This window comes from Bombus affinis, chromosome 10 (genome assembly GCF_024516045.1).
Source record: "Bombus affinis isolate iyBomAffi1 chromosome 10, iyBomAffi1.2, whole genome shotgun sequence".
In the NCBI taxonomy this organism is placed as follows: domain Eukaryota; kingdom Metazoa; phylum Arthropoda; class Insecta; order Hymenoptera; family Apidae; genus Bombus; species Bombus affinis.
The window spans coordinates 11,787,136-11,813,986 of NC_066353.1; the positions used below are offsets into that span (position 1 = coordinate 11,787,136).

At 37.6% G+C, this 26,851-nt stretch overlaps 1 protein-coding gene and 1 long non-coding RNA gene across 7 annotated transcripts in view; one reads left to right on the forward strand and one right to left on the reverse strand.

Moving 5' to 3' along the window:
• The window catches only part of LOC126921299 (myelin regulatory factor-like protein), a 67,588-nt gene that overhangs the window by 39,276 nt on the left and 1,461 nt on the right, over positions 1-26,851 (reverse strand). Inside the window, exon 1 of one of the 6 annotated variants that reach the window (XM_050732770.1) lies at positions 198-219. The exons of the other annotated variants lie outside the window; for them this stretch is intronic. Within the exon in view, the coding sequence (XP_050588727.1) occupies positions 198-204 (7 nt within the window). The 5' untranslated portion in view covers positions 205-219. Of the gene's footprint in view, positions 1-197; positions 220-26,851 lie in introns of those variants that run through there. 6 annotated transcript variants of the gene reach the window in all.
• On the forward strand, positions 9,624-12,485 carry LOC126921328 (uncharacterized). Its single transcript, XR_007712291.1, has 2 exons — positions 9,624-9,776; positions 12,343-12,485. It is a non-coding gene; the product is annotated as an uncharacterized LOC126921328 (long non-coding RNA).

The window sequence follows — 26,851 nt, forward strand, 5'->3', positions numbered from 1 at the left end:
TTATATATTGGCTTTTAAATACAATCGTGTTACCTCGTTCGATATAATAGAGAAACATCATTGAAAGCAACGAGTCTCCGCGATAATGGAATAAATTAAAATGGAGTCAATTAAAAACCCGCGGCGGTTATTTCGTACGAGCACACAATGATGCCATTCTCACATTTCAATTCGATAATTAGATTCATCGCATTTACCTTTCATACATGCGTCGTGTATCGGAGATTCTCCTAGGCTATGCTTGCGCTGCTCGCTCGAGGTGAATTTAAAATACAACCACGAGTTTTAAACATTGTACGCTCGTTAAGTATGCTCGTTAGTGTTCGAAAGGAAGGAACAATGAGCTTGTTTCAAGCTCATTGCGCGAAATCGCCGTTATAATAGTACGGGCCACGATATACGTATACCGAGGTCGTAAAATCTGTCGGTAGCCAAAGTTTATGTTTCGACCATTTGGATAAAAGAAATGAATAGCGGCGTTGGCGTACGGAAATTGTCTTAATTGTCTGAACGGAAATTCTTAGCTAGAGAGATATTTGTAATATAGGAAACTTATGGTTTAATCGGTGTTTAATATAATATAAAATAAAAGTTTGGATAGAACAGATCGAAATAAAAATTGATATTCCTACTTCGTCTTCGATATTTTCTACATTTTCATAATTACAAGGATTGTGCAAGTTTTCGCATAAGTTTCCCATAAACGCATAATCATCCACGATCTAATAATAAAACATCATTTATGCGGAACGCCAGAGGACGATAGAATCCCCACGGAGCCTGGAATGAAAATTTTAATGTACAACAAAACAAATCAATATATGGTGATGTTCAAATTTACTCGTCCCTCTGTTAAGCTGAAATATTTTCTTTTATCCTAGAATCTTAAGACGTTTGTCTGTGTTGTTACTCGATGATTTCATTCATGACCTCGCTATATCTTCTTCCATATCGTATATATTTATCCGCGCTTTATTTAACTCTCCTTATTACCAATGGAACATCAAAACGTTATCGTGATTCAAGCGTGAAATTTATTAAATTTTAACAACGAATCGCGTAACGTTTATTTCCATATTCTCAGCCGTATCCATGCCATCGTATCCGCAGTTTGAAACAGTAAATCGCGGAACGATTAAAAGCGTCGTTTAATATCAACAGGAACGTGAAAAGTGGAAACGAAAGAACGTGGTTCGACGCGTTCCGTCGTCGACAAAATTCTGGTGAAAACACGTAGTCGACTTGAGCACGATGAATTATCGTCGTCATTATCATTGTCGTCAATGCCATTGCGATTGTCGAGCGTATCTGCATTGACTCGATGGTCAATAATTTTATTCTCGAGGAGCTACTCCATTCGCATTCTTCCTCGTTTCGTCGATGTGATTCTCGAAGAAGCTTCGAAAAGTTGTAAAGATACGCCGCACATATAGACACAGGTACGTGGAAAACGCGTCGTCGTTTTTCGTTGCGAGGAAAGTTTCCTGATATTTTAAATCGACGTGCTTTAGGAATCTTCTTCTTTTCGTCGTCAATGTTGCGACAATTTAGATAAGTATCGGAATTATGGAATTACAAAGTGATCTTTCCCTGAGAATTCTGTGTTTGATCGAGATTAACTGGATTTAAATGGAACGAATTTTTAAGTAGAAAATTTACTTCACTTTATTTTTAACAATGTTTCGCCGCTTCCTTTCGACGACCTCTGTCTTCGTTGGCGACTCTTATACTTTTCGAGCGATTGAATTAAATATTTAATTTTGAGGGATCCTTGATAGCTTTACCAAGTTTACGAACTTTAAGAATTTGTTAAGGATGTTCCAATTTCCTACCAATTTTTTAGAAGCTCTATAAAACTATTGCAAGAACCTAGAAATTATCTCTTAAGCTTCAAAAATTGCTTATGAATTTTTATAATTTTCTACGGATTTCACAAGAGCTTGGAATAATCTTTGGACGATAAATCTTAGATAATACAACTTTACGGATATAATAGAAATACGAAATACCGTGTATACGCAGTAACGTAAATTAATAGGAAGAAGGCGAGACACGGGAACCCCGTGGGTCACCTGCAAAACGAGTTACGAAAACCGCCAAGCGTGCGTCGTAAAAACTAATCCGAGCTGTTCCATTTCTATACTATTCATTTATTCGTTGGTTATCGGTGAGAACATCGGTTCGATCTGGCTGGAAAAATCGGTGAGCTAACTCTCGTAGGTTAGCTCGAACAAGCACGGTAAATAAACGTCGGAGCCCAGAACAACTGTGAAGAAAAAACGATGGAATTTGCGCTGACAGAAAATTTGTACGATCGCTACGTAACTTCCTCTTACGCGTATGCTATCGATCCATGCGTGTATCGTGAATCGAATGTCCGTGATTGGACATTCGAGACAGCGGATTATTTAATTTGTATCGAGGATTGTTCAATGAAACGCACCTATGCACCTTTCACCGGGCGAGACACGTGTCTTAACGCTTTCGACTATTTCAACAGTTTGTTCATCTTCGAATTAGAAAGATAATGGTAATTTGACTATGAAATTATGGATAAATTAGAAATCTATTAGAAATTTATTTGAAATTTCTAATTCAATGTTTCCCTCTAAAGTTTCTTACGATCAATTCTATGCAAGTTCGCTGACCTTGTTTAACGATGTGAAAGCAATTTTATTAGTTGCAATGTACGTTGATACGATAATTATTGTTTTCGATAAACAAATTACAAGCTTCGATAGAAAATCAGTTAAAAATACAATAACGTGTCTTGCTTGCTAGCAAGAGATTAGAAGAAGACAGATCTACCAGCGAGCAACTTGTATTCCACATTTATCCCGACTGAGCAAGAAACTCAGAGCTGAAACTGAGAGCTGAGAATCGCAATAATCTGATTAACTAAAACCGCCTCAGTCTCGGTTAATTCGATTATCGATTAAGAATGGAAGATGGTACGATTAACTAGAAGACTCGATAATCTACAAACAAATGTATTTTAAATGCGAGGAAGGGCTGTTGGGAATGTGGCTGGAAATTATTATTCCAACACCTTAATTTACCGAATGTTCTCGTGAACAGACTGTAAATTACCTTCAGGAAAATAAAGAAAAAAGGAAAAGGAAACAAATATTATGTTCTAGAGCTTGTAGTGATTTCGTACAGATTTAAAAGTTCCTGTTGTGTATGTTGTTAGAACGCGACGATAATTTCTGCGAGAAGATTGGTTTCATCTTATATTTAGAATTTAATTCTTCCTCAAATTGTAGACAAACGATAATGCCGAAGTTTAAACAGTAATAATATTACAGTTATATAGTAGAACATTTAATATACCATAACAAAATCGGCAATCGTAATTGTTGAGTTTAAATTCGGAAACTATTTCGTCACTTCGTACACTTCAAATTCTACGCTAAAAATATAAATATAAATAGGTTGCTCTTTAAACGCAGATTGCCAAGGAAAAAATCGACGTTTTTCAGATCAGTTCGTACAATAGCACGATCCAACTGACGATCGTAGCGAATAATCGTCAGCTAATAACGGTATATTTCACTGGCATATGCGACGAACGCGGGAAGCGGAACGCGTGCTATTTTTTAAATATCCTCTAATCGAGCCGATTTGCATGTGCAAGCTGAATCGAATCGCGGCCTGACTTTTGCTCGCGTTATTATCGCCCATTCGAGTCGAAATGGTGACGACGATGACTAATGAAAAGCAGCTTATGATTCGTGGCGGTCGCGATTTAAGTACAGCCATGACGACATTTCGCGTTCGAGAAATTAATGGACCAATTCTAGTTCTCAATGTGACAAACTGCCTGCGCTTAATTAAACGCCGATAGTGTCGTTAATGCATTAAGATATGGCATGATCCTTCTCTTTTTACCAACTTCATTTTTCCTAATAAATATCAAGAAAAATAGAGTTTTAATATCATTTTCAATTCTATGATATTCAAAGATCGTTCGCAAAAGCAACAATTAATTAACCATTCGCCTTTCAACCTTCTTTCAGTGTTCATTTACGATTCGTTCGACCCCATTCCTAATCGTTCACGATACTCACGATCACCGAGCAGAGTATTGTGCCGCGAATACCTCCATAAGATACTGAAACACAATCGACGTGGAAAGAATTTTTTCTTTGATACCACTATGAAGAAGAAATCGGTTGGATCCTGCAGTCGAGCGTGTTCGCGTGCGCCTGTGCACTTAGCCTAAACGCCTGACCTGATCCACGCATCATTCATCCGTGACGTACACTGTCTGCGGACATAAACGTTACTGGCGAAGTAATAAATATGGTAATACGTTTAACGTGGGCGTGTACACGTAATATAATATGTGTATACTAGCGTAGAAAAGCTGTCTCTTGCACGCATCTACGAACGTTTATCCGTATGCGTTTGTAAACGTTTGCGATGGTGCGCGCGCGTGTAGGAGAGTGCAACCTAGTTTAAAACGCGACACAGTTATCCGGCTTTTAAAGAATCCGATGTTATGTAAAAATCCTGATCACGTAACGAAAATCGCTCGTGAAAATCGTCGACGATGCACGTAATATAGTGGCTGGTCATTTTCATCATCAGCGGGATAAGAATCACTCGTTAAAAAATACAATTAAACGGATAATAATAAAATGCTATTGAATTAAGTATCGTCTATGTCCAATTTACGGCAGGAAAAACCGAATTATACAATGTGAAACGATCAAATTCATAGGTTTAGCCGGACGATGATCGACGTACGAAAAGGATTCTATGGAAACTTGAAAGAAAACGAATCATGTAAACGAGCAGGTCTGTATTGTGATCAATTTTCCTGTTCTTATCTCGTTCGTGGGAAAAGAACGTAATTTGTCCATTAAATCTTTCGGTTAACTCTCATACGATTAATTTTATTTATTCGGGAAACAAAGACTCGAGAAAAATTCACTGGCGTCGAAACAAAAAGTTCCTTCTCTTCGCAAACGTACGTATTAAGAAAATTGTGATTTACGATGAATATTCTGTAACAGGCGATCCATAAACATAAGTATGTACAAATCAACGTGTCACGAAGAAGAAGCGAAATAAGAAGGAGGGACCAATAAGCGAGGCAGAGGCAAGGTAGGCGATTTAGCGTGACCCAAGCAGAAGACACGGCAACGAGACATCAAGAGAAACAACCGAGGCCATGTTTCTTCCGTAATGGATACGTTCCACGGTTTTCTACCTCGGCATTCAATACGCGTTAAATCGTGGCCGGGCAAACAATCGTTCGGGACCATTTATCTTGCGATTCACGGACAATAATCGTCCTCGGGGCACAATCCAACTTCTTTCCATCGAGTTCCTCGATTTTTAGCCTTCTTCGAGATACGTTTTCGTAATTCCTTTCATTTTCAATCGAATTTATTTACGAACGAATTGCTTTATCCACGTTCTTCCCTTTCTTTTTTCTTCTTCCAATTAAGTTCGAACTTTTGCGAAAAGAACGACTGAAAATGGTCGATCCCGTGGATTTCTACGCGTGTTAGGTTGCATCTAAATAATTGGATAACCCAAGTATTCGGATATTTGACAATCGTATTTCACCAGCTATCGCGAAGCTTATTCCTTCAACCTACGTTTCTAACGTCTTTGATTTTCGACTGAATTTATCAAACAAAATATATGGAATTTTGTACGCGTTAATTGCATTTAGATTATCGAAGAACGAATTCCAGTGTATTAACCTTGCCTCGTAATTTTTCTTCCATCTTACCTCCTCAATATGCTCTCGCAGTTCCTTTAACTTTTCCGATTGAATTCCTCGTTAGAGTCCTTTTCTTTCTCTCCACTCGTTAACAGCCGATCACGCGAAATTCTACGCACGTCCACTACATTTGAATGGCCGAAGAAGCGAAGTATTTTAGACTTAACCTTCCCTCGTCTTTTCTCTAAATCGTGTACTTTCGATCTGTCTCTCTCTTTTTTCTTCTTCTTCTTTCCATAGAATTTATCACCAAAATCCGTTTCCTTCTGCCCACTCGTTAATTTTATATCTTTGTGAAGACAGAGACGGAAGATGGCAATTCTATGCACGTTCGTTGCACTCGGATCCTTGGAGAACCGCAGTATTTAAGTGTTAACCTTCCATCGGTCTTTTTTCCTAAATCGTATTCCGTTGAACGATCACGATATTCGACGATCGTTCTCCTTCTTGGTTGCACAGGATGATTTAGTGGCGGGTAAAAATAGAAGTTACGAATCGGGTAGCTGTCGAGGAAGGAAATTTGATGGACGTGTTTACCAGCAACGTAGCTTCGATTCGTCACGATATTTATTAACGAATTAGATTGATACAACTGTAGGATGTTTACGAGATACTCGTACGCGTTTTATTATATTGCTATTTTTATTTATCATAGTACTATTTATCCTTATCGATCGTCTTTACGATATCGGTCTATTCGTAGTTTAATAGAAAGGGAATTTCAAGCAAAAATATGAAAGAGAAATATAGTACGCTACAATGTAATGTAAAATATATTTGGCAAAAGTCCAGTACCTCTTTTAGTGGGAAAGAGCAAGTTGTTCTTGCCAGATTTAGGATTCGACACGCTAAACTGACACGCTCTCGTCTTATAATTAAAAAGCAGCCGAGCAAGTGCAATCGCTGAAACTGTATTCTGTCTGTCAAATATTCTGTTAATTGTAGTAACGTTTCCTGCGAAAATCTTCATATTTCTCAAAGATGTTAGTTTGTATCACCAAGTACGATGTAGGCTATCCACTTGGTTCACACATACGCTGTATCATATTAATTTTAATTTGAATTAATTGTACTGTAATTGTACCGTTTATGATATATGATAGAAATTATTTAAGTTACTATTACTAAAGTTTGCATAACATAATTTATTCTACTTCGTACTTCAATTTTTTTTATCTTCTTGTTACGTAATTTGTCAATCGCGTTCGCTAATGATCATAAAAGATGTTTGACGCGACGACTAATAAAACAGCTAGCAACAATAATAGCACAACACAAGCGATATAACGCAATTGCTCGTATTTCGTTTACCCTTATTATTCCTAGGGTATTTAATACAATAATTCGGTTCTCAGTGAGTAAATTAACAGGGTGTGATAAAAGAAAAAATATTACAGACGTCTGATACGAGTTTTAATTTTCTTCTCCGCGCTAAATTCACGTGTCGATTGAATCTTTTTACAAAATAAATACCAGTCGCTTTTAAGTACGTAAATTGCCTCCTTTCATAAACGAACCTTGACATATCCAGTTCATTAAGGTTTCCAGAACACCATAATTACAGAGTCAACTTTCTAACAAATCGCAGACAATCCTCGTTAAAAGTAAAAACCATAAAGTAACGTCTCGAGCATCCGATTCCCATGCATCTGTTTTCCATCAAACACCTTCGAACAGCAACGACATCGTCGCAACTACAATTTGTTCCAACTACGATGTACAGAACTCTGCACGATCGTAGTCACCTTGCAACAGCGCGAAACAGCGAATGATCGATGCGTTCCTCTCATAGTTGAAGCGTAGAAAAGTCGCCTGATTCCCACACTGATACGCTCGAGCTGAACTTTACCTCGTGGAATCCTGGTGTCCCGGCTTTCACCGGTTGCGTCACTTTTACGATGATACAAATCCAAGCCGGTGTACTCCGTGGACCGACGCTAATGCCAATACCAGCGTAAGGAAACTGCATCGAATTTATCCACTTAAGAAGAGGCTGGCGGCTATAGAGAACTCGGTTCGAGAAACCCACGCCTCCGCGTGCATGCAAATCTCTTTTTCTCGTTGGCCGCGTGCTCTCTCAAGGCTCTGCCCGTTGTACCATAGCGTATAAAGCCTGATTCATACCGACGTGCCATCCTTGCCGATCTTTTTACGTAATTATTTATTTCCAGTTATCTGTCCCACGATGTATGGTATAATATAAAGAGCCACTCGGCACACGTGCTCTGGCTGCAACGTTCTGGGAACAACTCCTGATCCTCTTGCGTTTGATCGATAACCCGGATATCGTTGAGGGCCGATTGTTTTCTTGATTCTGTGCCACGGTGACTTTGACGACTTCGTGTCATGCAACTGGCGAGGTGACCTATGGTGCTTTTCCGTCATAATTATTACTTACTTACCATAAACGTTACAATCTACGTAAATGTACGGAATAGCGAGACGAGATTCGGAATCTTGTGCGTTCGCTGCGAAGTTCTGGAAAGAGTTCCGTTCGTCGATTCTCTTGTATTCGATCGATGACCCGGATCTCGTTCAGGGCGAACAATTGTCTTCTTCGCATTCCACGCATGTCAAATAATATTATTTCTGTGGCTATGGAAGGCTTTCCAAGTTTGTTTGGAATTCTCACAGATATCGAAATTGCTACGCGCGCGAAGGATCCTCGAAGTTTAAGAAAGAGTCGAGATAAATCGTTACGGTAGATCGATTCAATTTGAAATTCGTGAAACGAATATCAGTTCCTTGTGAGCGTAAACCTTCCTGTTTATCAGGAATATTGAGATTAAAATAAAAGTTAGTAGTGTGACTCGTGTGAGTCGCCACGGTAAATCGCGAGGGTCGCTAAACGATTGCGTAAAATTGTTTACACTCGTTCCGAGATATCTTTGCGCGAATATTGTAGTTGCCTGCCTATTGTCGATCAATTGCGTAGAACGACGTCCGTGTGAATAAGAAGATTGACAGCGCAAGTGTAAGTCGGGCTTAACGCAGTGAAACTATCTCGAGGATAACGCGTCGTTACAACGGCAGAACATTGCGCCCACGTGAAATACCAACGCGTCACGTGAGCTAACGCGACAAACTAACAATTGTGAGATCGATCCTTGGAATCAATGGTCGAGAAATATTTGATCGCCATCGAAATCAGATGATAATTGCGCGTACGCGAAGCACGGATCTGTTGCTCGGTTTGACGAACACGACGATCGAAATTATAACATTTAAATAAATCTTTTCAGAGACACTGTTAAAATATTTCTACGATTTTTCTCGTACTCTTTGGACGCTTGATATATATGTTTATTTGTTATTAAAAATATATTTTATGCAAATTTACAGTATACTATTTACATTATATTATCACGTATGCACGATATCGCGATGTTTATTGAATCTTTAATTTCAAAATTGCCTAGCGGCCGGACAAAACATTTGCTCGTAATTATTCTGCCCATTACGTAACGAGGAAGCGACTCGTACAAATATTTTGACATTTAGAAGCGTGCAAGGGTTGTTTACATATCGGCTGAAAGTTGTCCGCGATTCTACGATCAGATTCTTAGGAAAGTAACGTTCTATTTCATAATCCTAAATGCGTGGCCATACGACCACCGTGAGAACACGTATAACGAGATGTTCGAAGCTTACTATAATTTAACTGCATTTACAATGAAGACGGTTAATAAGCATCGATCGAAAGATGATAATAATAATAAAGATAATAAGTTAATGTCATTATTTAGCTGATTCATAGTCGTACGATTGTTTTATTGGTCCAGTCCAACATCCGTTTTCACTCGACAATTTCTTGATCATGTAATAATTCAATTCGAGATAAGTAAATTCGTTTCGTGAACAGACAATGCTTTGTGTGCGCAGCGTCGAAGAATTTAATCGCGATGAAGATAATGAGGGGACAGGAGGCGCCGAGGTGTTGGTGCATCCTCGTCGAGGACGATAGCAATCAATGAAGGTGTTGCCTAAGACCGCAGGTAGAGAGGATGATTAACGCGATTCGCGGATTTCCACCGAGGTAAACCATCAACGTGCTACCATTCTACCGTTATTCAGTATTTTTCCTCGCTTCTAATCGAACATTATCCATAAAATAATCCGAAAATGAGAATACACGAACGATGGGCGGCGAAGAGAAGGGGTGGACGTCGAGCTTTGGTATTTTTCAAAAAAGGAACATTTATTTTTCCATAGCCGTGGCAACTTCGTATTTTCTCGTCAATCTTCAAAATAGAACATCGCTTTGCTCTTTGTTTTATTCTTCATGGTTTTCAACCTTTGTCGATAATTTGAAGCGACATTATGACACATTGGAGTGCAAAGAATGAAAAACATTTTTTCGTTGTACACGTCAATTTCTTTTATCTACGCAGATATCGTGCAACTCGGCAGATTTTCATTCGCAATGCGACACAAGCCAGCGATAAAAAGCAGATACAGGAGCGTACGAAAAAATGTTACGTTCGAAATTCGCTAAAGCTGCCCGTTGTTTCGGTAGAATCATCGGATGGCAAAAAATAAAATTACTCGAACAAAAGCAGGTTTTTTAACGTTTTGAACTTTGTACAGATGTTGTCGTACCGTGAGACATCTTTAACGTGTGATATAACAACGAAAGTGAGAAATTATCATATAGTTCTACTACACGTCCAGCAAGGGAAAATATCAAAAAGAAGAAAATCATTCGAATAATCCTACGATAGATTTATTTAAATCACCGAGCAGCTGATATAAATAATCTAAGAATAATATAATATAAAATCTGCGAGTTTCGGGTGAAAATTAAAAATCTTTTCGGCAATTACTTTTATAGAAGCGTGGTACTTTCGGAAGAACTCTATTGGGAGTTAATTTTCATTCTGAGCTCTTCTAGTCTGTTTTATTTACTTTCAATGGAAAATAATGGAAGATTTTGGGAAGAACGAAACAGTCGGATGAAGTTTTCTATGGTGAAAATATGTTTTCCTGGCTCGCGAGAAGACAACTTAAAGTATATTTGTACGTGAACTCTACGAGAACCGACGGAAACTCGAGTTCCCAAGCCACACCGTTTCCGATTCTAGTCGAGATATCCAAGTAATTACGATATTAATGTTTGTTTTCGTATTACTGCGTGTCGTTGTGCCGAGCAAGAGATATTCAAGTGGCGGATCTTTATGCTAATTTATGTATATTTCGTTGCACGTAACTAAAGAAATGCAACTTAGGTGGAGACTCCTCATTTCCAGATTCTTTTCTACTAAAATATATAACGAGTTCTCTACTTTGAATATTTTACGTACGAGATTTTTGTATATCCTAAGCGTTCTATGGATCTTTAAATTTCACATAATAAAATCCAATAAAAATCAGGAATCTAGTCGTATCGAAACGTTTCACTCGATAATTGATATCATAATTGGAAAGAAATACCTGACGCTGTCATCATCAATGTCCAAAGGTGCGCAAACAAAATCACCATAAACGAAAATATCGGAGACAATCGTCGAGAATAAATTATTAAAAAACTGCGGGTTTTTATGCAAAATTTATATCTTTATGGACGTAACCAATGACATAGAATTTAAATGGTGATTTGTTCTGTCTGTTATTCAAAATTATAGCGAGTACGCCACTTTCGTTATTTTATATATTTTTACTTTGATGCATTTGCTTAAAAATCCGCCATCTAATGGTAACATTCAGGAACGTTTCATTTTTCCCGTTTTCCCGAAGGATCGCGATACAGCGATTAGAATTTTTTAAGACTCGAAATATTAAAAACTACGATGCACCGCGAAACAGACCAACACAAAGTCGTTACGCCAAACTCGGACCTTTTATGGTTGTCTTAACCTACTTAATGTCGCACAAATAATTTGTCCAAGGTAAATCATGTCGTATTTACGATGTTTATACGACGAAAGACTAACTAGGAGAAACTGGCTCGTATATCGAGCACGTACATTTAAAATTATCCATGTAAATTCTTATTTTACGCGTGATGCAATTTACCTATGAAATTGCAAATAGAATGAATAATAATTTTTGTAACGGATGCAGGTTTCTTGTTGGAAAGTAATTTTCCTTTCCTCTGATTAAATTATACGCATAAATTTCCATTTAATCGAACGTGCAGTCCATTTAGCAGCGAATTCATTGACCCGTGATGTATTAGTGTCCCAAGGTTATTCAAGGTCGATAGTTTACAACCATTTAAAACCCTTCAATCATAACACGATAAAATTGACTTTTTAACAATTAATTGGTTTGACATTGGTAGTCAGTTGTCAAACATTACGAAGCTGCTTCGTTATTCGAAATAACGTTGTTTCTGATTTACGAGTCAAATAAAAAAGAGGCGATAGAAGCACCGTTTACAAATTAACGAAGACATCAACGAGTTGAACTAAAAAAAAAGGCAGAAAATAGTGTGAAATTAAAAATTTTAGCGAGCTTAAAGAAAAAATGTGTTTTACAAAAAAGAAAAAATGTACTTTAAGGTGCTATAACAATTATTTAAATAAACTTTTTGACGAACTTTTCTAGTTCATCGGGAAGAAAAATATATAATAATTTAATCCTTTTTTGGTTTCTTGTTTCAGTCAAGAATTACCAGGTGGATCTTTCCCATCGATTAAAAACTGCAGCCCATGAAATAGCCTTAGAAATCTGTTATAGTTTTCTTTTTTACTTTAAAAAAAATTTCTTTGTATTCGTTAAATATATATAAAACCATGCCTCAAAATGCAATAACTTCATTTCTTCCTTTCCCTTCTAAAAAAAACATCACAAAAAGACGCTGTTTTAGAACATTCTAATTCAAGAAATCCCCTTAAATATATCCCCACTAAACTTTTCGATAGGGTCTTTAATTAGAAATGGAAGCTGCGAAATAAAAGCCTGCATTTTCATAAACATCTGCAGTTTAATAATTAATGTCTAATCGACGCGTTTCTAACACTATTGAATTTTGTCAGCTACGCTGTACTATAACATAACACTGTTACCGTTAAATCTATCCGTACAGATTTTAATACTATGATACAGTATGAGATGTAGATAGATGTATCAGGTTGTCCGGAAAGTTTCTTTCGTTTCATAAGTTGATAATAGATGAACAAGAATTTCTGTTTTATATTATTTTATTGAATTACGTGTGATTTATTTCCTTTTATTTCTATTATTATGTTCGTGTATAATTCAATAAACTAATATAAAACAAAAAACATTGTGCGTCTATTATTTCCTTATAAAACGAAAGAAACATTTCGGACAAGCTAACATATAATTTGGTAAAAAGGTAGCAAGTATGAAATATAAAAGATAACAAGTGGTTGAAGCACCAACTTATTGCTTCGTACATTTCTTTTTGCCATTTATACGTCGTTGTTATACAAATACCGATAGCACAGAACATGTGGATAGTCGGGAGCATTGTGTGTTACCTCGATTTTTACGAGGCTTCCCGTTCTCTCCTCTGCATGTGGAACGTCGAAGCGTTCCGCGATCGCGGCACGACTCGCGACTCGCAAAGTAGTCCACACATCCTCTCTCTTGCATTATAAACAATCTCCCATGAAAATCTAGAACGGTCGGCCGTAGTAAACTCGCCGTGGCGTGTTTTGCGCGCCGCCATGTCGCGGCAATTTGCTTTATAATTTTCGTCTGTTAAATCTTCATCTTTCTTCTTATATTTAAAAGTAGAGATTTCTCGGTGGAAACATTGTAAATGTGTAGAGGATTTCGAGACTCGGATCATGATATTATTTCAATGCTCGAACGCTCCGTTTAGGGTAGCGAAATTGGTAAAGTTTGTATCTTCTTGTTTTTATCTATTAAGAGATAGAAATTCCGATCGAATCGTACAATCCGTCAGATTTTGAAAGTTTGCAATTTTACTAGAATTTTAATTAGTTGGATGACTCGAGTTTCGGATGATAATGTCGTGAAATTTTCTCTAAATTCATTGTAGTTTGAATAACTATGGATATGCAAGATTTTTTACATTCCGTTTCACGGGAAAAAGTTTTTCTTTGAATTACTGTTACCGGTGAACGGAGCCTTAAAGAAACGGTAGGAATTAGCGATAATTGCAGAGACAGACATTGTGAAAACGTCTGTTAATTGTGAAAATTTTTAGATTTACGCGAAACCTTGCACAAAAGAAAGCCATACGTTTGTAAAGAAATACTGAAATACTCCAAATTTTCTCCTCGCTCGACGATACAACGCTCTTGGGAACCAACAAAAAGAAAAAAAAGAAGAAAAAGGAAGAAACGGAAATTATTCGTTCATCGCGAGTTAACGAAATTGCATGTGCATTTTCATGAAACTTCAAACGTTTAGATAAGATGATAGATTTTTTTTCAAGTGTGTTGCATAAGAGGAATAAAACAGAAATGTAAGCAGAAAACGCAAAAGCAGAAATATAAAAGAAGAAACATGTCGTGGATAGATATTTATCAGCGTGCGAGTACGTGATACGAGCCTTGCGAGTAGATATGTACACGTGGGATTATCGTGAGCGATGCAAATCGTCATTAAGCCAATAACAGGCTACGACACTTGCGAAATCAACCGAGATCTCCTTAAAATGTATTGCTCTCTCGTTGAACGTTCTAACTTGGAGAAAAGTTGCTCGTGTATTCCTCTTACGCGTTGCTAACAATCCGACTATTTTTGTTCCAATCGTTAAAATTGATATTCGATACCTTGGCAGTGTGTACATCGAAATACATTTGAAATGAAAAATATGTGCATCAGGATTAACTTTTCATATAGACGTAAAAGATCGTCAAAATTTGTTAGAAGCGCGTTGAAGGAAGTCGAAATTCACTGAATGATCGAAGATTTAAAAGTATTCAAATTTCGTCGAAATATATTAAAATGAATTAAAGATATGCGTAATAAAAACGGAAGTTGATAAACGATAAACAGAGGTCTGAAAAAAAATCGTAAAAAATAAGATAATGCTAGAAATTTCAAATCAGTAAGAACTTGACAGAAATCCGTAAAAAATTCGATTAGAAATCAGGCAAAAGGTATTCGAAGGAATCGTTAAAGATCGTCGAAATTAAATTGAAAATCGGCCAAAAGTCGATAGAATTACAAGGAAGCTGTTTAAAGTTCCATACCAGAAAAGTCGATAAAAATGGAAAAAGAAAGAATGATAAAGTCACGGATTCGTCCGTACGTTTACCAGAAGGCAGCGTTTGTTTCGCGATGGATGACTTTGATTTCTTACCCGGAAGTGGCGCGTACCGCCCTGCTTGATGTAATAGCAAATTAGAGGTTCGTGCGTGGGCGTGATCGAGTGCCGAGGAGACAGAAGGTCTCGGAAAACGCGATGAAAACGGCTAGGAAACTCGTGCTTCGATCAGACGTTCGAGGCTGCCCATTTTATTAGAATAAAAGTCGCGAATGCGATAAGAGATCCCACTAGAACCGAGGCCTATCATTTATCCCTCCTCAGTGGATAAATGGAAGTGGAAAGTTTGCTCGCGAGCAACCGATTAATCCGAGAGGGTTCATCGGTGGAACTAGGTGTCTGACGTTTTGTACGCGGAATTTATTACTGCAGCATTTTTATCACCTCTTCGTTCAATTTCATGGTCGATAAAACACTTTCAGTGATTGAGATCGAGCAACTTTCGCCTAGAGATGAGACGAATCTTCTGCCTCCCACACTCGCTACTAGGATCGACCGCCAAGGCGATAATTATTTCGACGTAGCTGAACAGCTTCCGCGCCTCAAGAATACGTAGTATGTGGATGGTCCGTGTCTGACTGTGTTGATCTACTTTAGAGGCGGATTAATTTCACCAGCTGCGTCTCGCGCAAATAAGTATAGATAAGTTTGTTGATGATATTCGTCTATAAGAGTAGAAATTCTTATCGAAACGTGTAACGCGTTGATGATAAATTGAATTGATAAATATAATTAATAATAAATTCGTAGTTGCGGCATGTTCGAATTGAATTTGATACCGGGTGAGTCAGTAGAAACTACCGTCTCAAGTAATTCGTTATCTGTTGACTTTATGAGAAGATGTTTCCAGAGAAATTTATCGTATCTAAGGAAATTACTCGGATGAGTATATTTTTCGAGACGTTAAAGGGACCTTAATTTTTTTTTATGACACCCTATATTTTTTTATAAAGACATTCTCTACGAAAAAAACTATTAGCTTACTTATACCGGAAAATCGTTAGCTTGGTTGATATCTTAACTCCAACTTGTCAAAGTTGACGTACGAAAGACAAAGCAATGTAAACGCAAGAGTGTCGCTTCGCGTCTTCCCTTGTCTTTCGTACATTAGATTTGACAAATTTATCATCGTTGTATTCGTATATTATATCTTTGCTATATTCTTTGTTATATTCTTTATCGTATGTTTCGTTAAACGTTTGTTGAACCTTCGGTTAAATGCGATGTACATAGCGAAGATTAGTTTCTGGTTTAATACTATATACATATTGCATATCTCTCCTAATTAGATAGTCTTTGTATCTTTCTAACGCGTTACTTTTTCCTCGCTGTAGCAGATGTTTCTCTTAACGTCCGCGTCCATTAACGAAAATTCTAGTTTCTGGCGTAATTACTCGGCATTAGCCTTACTAGCTTTGTAGCGATGTAACAAAGCCGTTCCTTCGCATAAGCAAGTTTCCGTGTCGTAACGCGCGATTCCCATAAATTAAAGTTCCACGAAGACATCTTAATTTCGTCGAAACGATCGGCAGAGTTGCATACGATATGTACGTTGCTCCAGATCTTCAGCGTAGAAACGCGAAAATCTTTCGTAAATCGATTCGTCGGATGGCATTTCTAGCGCTATTACACCAATTGACGTATGAAGCAACGAGAACATTATCCGTTATAATGGTTGGTGACTTTCGTGTCTCGTTATACTCGCTCGTACCGCCTCAAAGTTGTGCAACCACAATTTTGTTTGATACGAGCGCGATAGAATCATTTTGCGAATCGTTCGTACGAACCAAACAATACTGTCGTCCTCGATTAAACTCTACAGATCCTTCAATCTTTTAATTATACAAGTAGTTAAGAAGAATCTTTTAATTTAATAGAAGCACTTCCGGTGTTAGTAATAAATGTAAAGTATTATACGGATATCTAGGCCCCACGGTATATTTTCATATTTGTTCGTTCTGAGTCGTTCAATTTTTAATATAATAGCGTGAAAATTATATTAAGTGCACGTGTTGTTACAAGGCCTTTTCAACTTTAATTTACCCTCCTTTGAAGCTTCTAATTGAATTGAAATTTTGGCTCTGTACTCAACAGCACATACTATGATTATTATTATTTTTAGAGATATTAGATAGAGAGAAAAAGTCGTTCAATTGTTAATATAATAACGTGAAGATCATATTAAGTGCACGTGTTGTTACAAGATCTTTTCAACTTCGATTTACTCTCCTTTGAAGTTTCTAATTGAATTGAAATTTTGGCTCTGTACTCAACAGCAAATATTATGATTATTATTATTTTTAGAGATGTTAGATAGAGAGAAATATTTAGAGAAATTAGAGAATTTTATTTGCTTTCTAACAGGCAATTTGATGATTCCATAAAAAGTTAATAAACAGTGTTTCTGGCTAATGGTACATTGTTCATTCGTAAAATTTATATGCTATCGTTATGAAGTATTCAAAGTGTCCGGATATCTATAAACGTCCGTGTACGTGACTTCAAGAACACACGTATAATCTTAAGTAGAAAATCTTAATGATCGTGAATAGCATATACGTGGATGGAATAATAATAAAAAAAAAAGAAAAGGGAAACGGAGAAAAAAAGAAGTAATTGGCAATGCAAACGTTAAAAATTGAAAAATTTCACGTTACGTCAACATTTTATATGACACGCACGTCCAAACAAACAGCTATATTAACCAGTTAAGTGTATAATCGTATCGAAGTATACATGTATTTGAGATACCATCGAGATCGAAGCGAGACTTGAAAGCCGGCGAGAGCGTATCCTTGAAATCTCTCGGTTCTCCATTTCAGGATCCCCGTCAATCTACGATCAAGACGGTCTTTCTAATTCATGCATCGTGACGCCGTGTATGGACGTAGGCAGACGATGATCTTGAGATTAGAACGAGCTCCTCTCATTCTGGAATTCGCTGGGGACCGTGAAAGGTAAATACAAGGAGTCGAAGGAGAAAAGGAAAAATATCTTTACAAATTTATGCGTGAAGCCTAAAAATCGCTAATGGTTAATTAAACAAAAGAATTACAAACGGAGTAGATAATAAATAAATAAACTGATAGTTTTTTTTCTATAAATGCGGATACACGGATAACTAATTACATATTCGTAAAATTTATTCGTAGCGTTGCATTCCACTTTATCAACCAACCAACTTTTATCATTTTTGTATAACGTGTGTGACATTTCTACCAGTTTTACCAATAACATTTTATTTCAATTTATCATGATTTGGATTAAATTATTTAATCTTACTTCGTTTCCATTGGTATTCGATATTTCCAGGTCCTCGATAGATTTCAATAATATTTAAAGAATTAAATGATAATAAAATGGATTTCAAGGAACTAAAATTGCGATCGAATAACTCGACGCATACCTAGCTTGAACAGCTGTGTTCAATGTATGACCAAAGGATACCAATGGAGGATTAAATAATCACGGAAGTGAATTTTTCGATGACCCGATGCAAGAATAGAACGCTGTTTACTTTCACGAATCAGTGGCATGCAAAGGAAACAAAGACCGCGTTGTGGCCGATTCGCATGATTGTGAAAGCGTACGGAACACAGAGTTGTGGACACAACGGGATCAAAGAGTCGTGGCATCGATTAAACAAACCACCCCTTTAGTTCGTCCCCTTTCTTCCGTCTAGAAAACGAGTCTCACCGACAGTTTTTCGTAGACGTACGTACACTTCGACACACAGTTTGTAGTACACACGTATACATAGGTACTTTAAGGGAGCAGCTTGGGGAACTTTATAGCTGTAAACAAGTTTGCTTTGTGGAGCTGAGGTAAACAGGTTCACCCACAGGTGCGTACACAGAAACGTATCCAAGCGGTGAGAATTAACCATTGCGTATTCAAACGAAACAGCTTTTTCTCACACATAATTCAAGCTTGCTTTTAATAACGAATACCGCACATTCGAATAGTTTGCAGAATTTTATTTATGATTTACAGTAAGAAATCGTATACCGCGGTTTAAGATAACAATCTCGTAAATACGTTTGGTCGCTTTCTTTCGAATACTTGGTTATATTATAAGATTAGTTTATTTCTGTTGAATTGTAAAATTGGATTGCTTGTTTTACAACAATGAACTATAAAGAACGAGGAATTTTACGTAAATCTCCTGGACAGAATAATGGACGTGTTCGATTGTTTTATTTAAACATTGATTTTCTAATTTAAGTATCAAGCGCTGTGCGCTTTTGCAGTTTCTGATTTTCCATAGATGCATATACATGTACGGTCTAATTATTATTTTCCAAGTAATATATAACAACGTTATCGCGAGTTACTTTCAATGAATTTTATTTGCAACGAATCTGTCTATTTAACTTTTACCTGCGCGCATCCGCACGATTGACGACCTTACGTATGTACGTAAGCTACGATCAGGTGTCAAAATCTCCATAATTGCACGCCTGTCATCGAAGTATATGTCACGCTACCTGTTCCCCTGTTTGCATACACGCGCGAATAAAACGCACACATTGCGGTTATTGCAAAAAAGGGACAAGAACACGAGGATGTCATCAACAACGGCGTTCCACATTAACTTCCGCCCGGACAAATAACAGAGATTTTCACAGAGAATCCGGGTCACAGGCACGAAATGGGTTTCACAAATCAATTTTCTACTCCTCGTCCTCCTCGTCTTAAGAGAAAAAAAATAAATAAATAATTCATTTAATCTCGCTACAATGCTTCAACCATTTTAGTATTCGATCGCATTTAGCATTGCTAAACTTATCTTAACCCGAATCTCTCGCATCTTCCGCTCATAAATTAACCGTTCCACTACAAAAGCTTAAACTCGACGCGATCGCAAATAATAAAGCAATTACTATCGTAACACGCTCTAAAGAACAAAACCCTAAAACAAAGAAAAACTGTATAATCTAAGGGAAAGATCGAGATAGCTCCCATGTTTCTTTCCAAACATCTTCCTTCTCGTAGTTACCAAAGTCCATTGTCAAAATGGGTCTGGCGAACAATGGGAACGTTGTTCGTAGATTAAACCTAATGTCGGTAGCCTGAGTATGTACACTTCCACGTAATATCTATCTTAACGATCTTCTTAACGAAAATATCACAAAACTGTTTCCTTAGAGCTATAAACATTTTGGTCGGCTACGTAACGATTAACTTAAAGAAAAAGCTCAGTCACGGAACCAATCTTTGCAAACAGTTTTCGCTTCTACGCGTGACTCTGACGCGGTGCCATTTAAATAGGCAACAGACTGACACTCGACTACCGAACTTAAAATACTCGATTGTTAACCGACTACTCTATTGATTAATTCTTTACTTGCTACTTTACTACTCATCAATGATTGAATTAGTCGTACGATTAAAATCGACGATTGTATCAGACCGCTCTGCCAACAAAACAAAAATACCAACGATCTTCCGTAACAACGAGGACGCTAACAAAATACTCGTTCGTGTCTCATCGTTATTTATATCGTTCGCGGTTGTTCATGGCTGGTCGCATGGCAGTAGGGAAAGTAGTTCGAAACGAATGGAAAAAGAGAAGAGGAAAGGGACAGCGACGATGACGATAATAACAATAAAGAGACGATAGGCACCGTGTGGCCTGGTGCAGCGAATGGCACGGAAACTCGGCGCATGCCCGAGCTTTTAGACGAAAGGCGGAACCACACAGCTTTTCGCCGACCAATGTGATGTTGTGGGTGGTTCAGGACGACCTCCAGCTTGCGCGGTGCTTTCCTCAACGGCCATGTCGCGCCAGCCGGTCCTATAACTCATCCTTCAGGTCCGCCGATCGCCGATAAGCGGCCACGATCGAACGGTTTTATTGTCGCTGGCGTGCGTCCGTTGTCGAAAATAAACGTTCACCCGGTGAATCGATACGATTTCAACACGGCTGGTAGACGAGGCAAGCAAAATGAAATGAACGGTGTAACGGTGGATCGGCATGAAATCGCGAGCCGAACCAGCATGTGTATGGTAAAACGGTGGTAGATATGGCGAGGGAACGTAGGGGGGACAACATGTCGGAGATAAAAGAAATAGTAGGTGATTAATGTTATTTCGGAGAGCTGGTTTCCATCGATTTGCACGCTACGGAAATTTCAAGTATAAACACCAGATTCGGAACAGTTGCAGCTCGTCGATGGATTGGAGAAGGATGCTGCTAATAAATGGAATCTTCTGGTGATACGTTTGTGGTGATTGCTGCGATATACAGATGAGAGATTTTGAGAGGTTAATGCGATTCGTTGTTGTTAATCGGTCGGAGAGCAATGGTATCAAAGCAAATATTTGATCCCGGAGTATGCGTAGATTCGTTTCCATCATTAACCGAAACATTAACATTTTCCAAATATTCTTTGTTTGCCGATAATGCGTGGCTACTGCGTGTCAAAGTGACATACAGCAGATTCTATCGGAACACGAATTGTCGAATAAGTACCAGTGGCAATTAGATAGGCAGCGATGAGAAATATTATCCAATAGTAAATTGCATAACGCTTCTTTGATTTATGATAATAAAATCTCGTATTCTACATATTAGAATCATATCGGTAAATACGCAATAAACTTGAAACGAAATCGGCGTGTATGCGTTCCAGGGTATTTAAAAACCGGCATTTCTTCAATTTCTCGAGCACGTCTTTTTCGTTGAGTTTTGTGAATTATACAGTTTCGTTGAAAGGACTGGGAAAGATCCTTTTTGCACTGATCCGATATTGATTTCAGGAAGAGCATCGAGGAAAGTTGCGTTCGTAGAGGCGCAAGGGCGCGAGTAGCAAGTAGTAAATTGCCTCTCGTGACGACACCGTTTGTTGCAATTTATGGCCGCCATTACTATATGGAGTATAATAAACTAGTGCTACCGGTACAGCTTACCTACCATTCGTCCCTATTTATAGACAAATTCGACGAAGGTGAAACTAGAGCGACAGATGCGATCATCCGCGGAAGAACGGAAGTAGAGGAGGATATTCCTCTAATCGATAAGTAGCTTTGATTATTATCGTTGCTGCTGCATTTCGTACCTCTACGTTGCAGAAAAAGTTGCAGAAAAATTAGATCAGAAAGATACAGAGGCTTCGTATCTGTTGCTTCTCTGATTTTTATTTCAGTTTAGCGAGAAAAAGATTTCTGCGTTCATTTCCTACTCTTCTTCTACTTCTTCTTCTTCCGATATATTCAAGGATTTTCGTGTGGAGATAGTTTAGAGTTTAGAACGAAGCAAACATCTTTAGCGCGTTATACAAAATCGGAAGAGACCGGTATTTATTCTCGCGTTTAGCGACCAGTTTACAGTTATGACTCTCGGTAAAACCTTCTCTATACACCGTACGCCTCGGGTCTCTAGATAACCTTGTTTCCTTTCTTTCCTTTTTTCATAGCAAGAAAGAAATAGAAAAAGAAAGAAAAGAGAAAAAGAAAGATCCAACGAGTTGGAAGTTGGTCAAACTTCTTGCCGAATCGACCGTGATTAATCAATCATTTTATGAAAAAGAAGGAAACAGCGAAGGAAAAGCTGATCAACTTCCATCAATTTATCTAGTAAAACAGATGACACGAACAAACATAATTACCGAGATATACTTCAAAAAATATATCTACTATCAGCCTTTATATCCTTGTTTTTTATTTTATACAATTATTACGGTATCTAGCCATCTTATACAGTGATGAACACAAATTCAGAATCAAGCTACATAATTTAACCGACGCGAAACAGACTTTACCCACTGCCCAAACAACTCACTTACATCCGAGAAGAAACGTTTCCTATTATCTATTCAACGTAGCAAAAAAGAGAGAGAGAGAGAGAACGTTTCATAAGTCTAGGCGGAACTCGAAAAATCGATTGTTTTGAAACTTTGCAGCAAGAATAGGATCGCGTCACGCTAATCGTATCTTTCTATTCAATGACGCTTGATATACGTATGTACATGGAACTGTGCACAGTAACTGCTGCATAGACGCATCCATCCACGTACGCAGTTACATAGCGTAGACAGGCGTGCACACGTGCACAAGCACGTTGCCATTAACGCTCATTTTGCGTCGTTGCGTCGTTCTGCACGGACCAGCGATAAGCAGCGTACAAATCAGGAAAACCGCTTTTGATTTTATAACACAGACGAGTAACCCTTTCCTAGATATATTGTACATACGAGATATCACGCAACGCATCGTTCAAACGATGTGTCTTTAATTTCCGATATACAGAGTGTTGGGTAAAATAGTGTAATTATAGGAATGTCAATGAGAGGATGAGTGAAAGATATGTAATCAACATGAATTGTAATATGTCTCTTTTCGATGGGAAACGCAGATGCTTGTTTTCAACATTTTAATGAAATATATATTTAAGAAAGCGTATTGTAAAAAATAAAAAAATATTTCCCATGTGTTTTCTTCTCATTTTCATCTTTCTCTCGCTCGTAAGTGAAAGATGGATTAAATCGTCTCGGCTCAAAGATTAATCGAAATTACTACTGTTGGCTGTAGTGAAACTTCACTCGGGTCTGAAGTCCATTTATTTGATCGAGATTTAAATCGGTATTCGATCAAAGTTCTATCCAGATTAAATAAGATCCATTTATCCGATCGTGAATTGCTACTATTTAAAAGAGAAATCACAGGTAGCAGAAATAATCAATGAACTGATAGAAACTTACGTACGTGTATACGAATTGTTTATTCGCCAGGTTCGAACAAATGGAGCTGCACTGTATTCGAACTGACGATCGAATGCAGAGATCGAGCTTACATAATAATATACCGCGGAGAGAATTAATTAGCAACGAGGAAAGTTCGCGCGGCTATATTTAACACAGCTATACTAACTTCGTTAGATGTTCTGCACGTCTTTCTCGCCGATCTTCGACGGCTTTCACGGCTATCGTTACGACGTGAGAAAGATCGATGGTTCGCTATGAAATCGGCGTGTTTTTTTAATTACTACGGCACGCTAACTTTTAACGTTAATTATCGTTTTCTAGACGATACGTAAACATCTTTAGATGCGCGAATGAGGATAATATCAGAGATATTAAAATCAGAAAAAATCTAGAAAGAACCGGCAACGAACCTTCCTGGCAACGAACGTGGCAACGAACAATTACTTTGACGACAATCGTGCGACTGTGAATAATAGCTGATAACGAAAACAAAAATGAAGTGAAATGTTGTCGATGGTGTACACGGTACGCGTTGTTTATTGACACGGGTTACGGCCAAGTATCGAGCTGTTAATTTCAAATAAACGGAAAAGCACGTTCACCGCTGCAACTTTCACTGTCTGCCAGCCACTGTGAGCACGGAGAATACTGGAATTGTTGGTAAAGACCGACGAATTGCGGTAATATCCGAGAGAGTTCGATCCATCCAGCGAATCTCGGCGGTCGCGCATCGACGTGCTTCTCTTTCTCTTTCCGTTGTACTTTGTGTTTTCCAAAATATATTAAAACCTTTTGATAGATTGTACAGTGGCTATGAAAAGCACGTATCAACGCGCCATTGTATCTATTCTATCGTTAACTAAATTCAAGTACACCGGCTCACGGACCTATTTAAACGGTTGCCATAGAAAATTTCTATGCCCGTACTGTATGTATTATAAAAATATTTTGAAATTTCATTAGCACTGTAATGAGACACGACCACTATATCGTAATACTTTCACGAGCATGCGTATATATTATAATAAATTTCGTATCATTTAAGTAATACTTTCATAAGATATTATGAAAATGAAATGTAGAATCTGATAAAAAGCCACTTCAACTGAAACCGAGTGTATGGGCCAATACATTTTCCAGTCATTGTATAGAACGTTATTAGATGTATGTAGTTAACTAAACGTGAAATCGTTAGAATACAAAACGATCTGGTCGGAAAATCTCGGCAAGGACCTTGAATCCACAGCAATTATTTGGCTTCGTGGAGATCGTATTTCATTTCCGTTCATCATTTTCGTTGCTTTTTTTTCGTCATTTCTAGAAACTGATAAAGATATTTTGTTAGCTATTCGTAGTGATAGCAGACAGATTTGTGCCAATTACCTTCTTTACATAATCCAAGTTATTTGTCTACCTATTACTTCACTGCCTGGTCCTTAACGAGTTTAAGTGACACGAATTAAAATTTAGTAGCCGTTGCGTAAATTCAAATTGCTTCAATGACAGGTATTCTAAACGAGATCGACCGAGCTCTCTAATTCAGTAAAAATATACGTTGCCTTCCTATGCAATAATACGCGCGCTATTCGAAATTAACGCTAAATATATATCAATAGTAATTGTCTTTCGAAGAATTTGCAGTGAAAGAGTTTCTTATGGACTCTCTTCGAAAATTCTGCTTAACTTTCGAACTCGAAGGAACGCGTAGCGATTGCAGGCTTTTGATTGATGGCGTATCTAAGAATTTTTTAAAATATCACGTTTTGACTGAACAGCTACGCTGTGAGAAACGATGAAACAAAGTATACTTATATTAAAGTGCTTGATACTCTGATACTAAAGAATCTTGACACGTTACGTTAACAGAAAGCGTGAGTCTACTGTCTATAATTTTTTAAATGTCAAGGTCAAGAGATGCAAATAGATGTTTTTCATCTTATAAGCATTGACATATTTTCTAAGAACGTACGTATGGGAAATGGGGTGAAAATTTATTTCATAACATACTCTGTCAACGATATGTTAATATCCGACTTAATCTAATTGTCTATTTTCTCATCTTAATCGCGTTCGACGCATTTAATCGTATTAATCCACGAACGAATGATTCAATGTAGTCAAAAAACAAGTTCTCCGTTTGTACACTGCTCGCGAGAGCATGCTCGTGGAAAGATCAAGTTGAACGGAGAGAAGCATTACATTGCAACCTCCGACCCAAATAAAGAGTGCTACGGTGCACTCGTTGCAGGTGAATGCACCCGGGAGTCCAACATCCAATGCGATTATTAGAAAAATGTCGTAAACATGCGAAAAAACGACGAATTTTTATGCAGATGCTATTCCACTGATGTTATATAACAGATAATTATTACATATTTCGATGACTCAGTGTTTACCTAAATTTCTCATATTCACGAAATATTTTTTATTCTGATTAAGCCATTTTATTATTGTGAAAGATGGATATCTTACAGAAAAGAACATAATTTTAAAAGATACAACTTACAACGTAGAAGAGATTTTTATGCATTTATAAAGGGTGTGCAAGTATATAATTAGTTTCATTTTCTCAACTCTTCTTATCGTCATAAAAACTCGAACTCTGGTTAAACACGCACAACTTAGTGACGATTATTATAAGAAGAAATAGTAATTTCGTAACCACAATGTCAGAAAACTAAATTAAATTATATAGATCGGCTAGAAACGGAAATTACGAATGAAATGTTGCATTAACGCATCATTGATCATTAATGAATTAATTTCGACCGATGCTTGATACGGATGACTTAACGTGACTTCTTACGAAATTAAGAGATACGATGACTCATACGAGTTTTGGTTCCGAGGGGAAGAGTATAATAGCGGTTGTTGCATAGTTACAGTGGAATAATGGCAAGAAATGATGCAGCACGATGCATTGAACTAAACGTGTAACAGGTATGTGAAGGCGGTTTTTCCGCGAGCATGGAGGGGAGGTGCACAGTCAAGGCAAAAGTAGGGTAAATGTATCCACGTAGGCACACGACTCTCCTTTGAAGATCAATCAGAGCGAGCTAAGCATTTTGCAAACAGAATTCTTCGGATTCAAGCGATTCAGAAAGAATCTATGAATGATACTACGCGACAACAATATTTGAATTATTCAACAACTCCAGTGTACCGACACACCTACCACGTTAGCGTACATCTAAATTG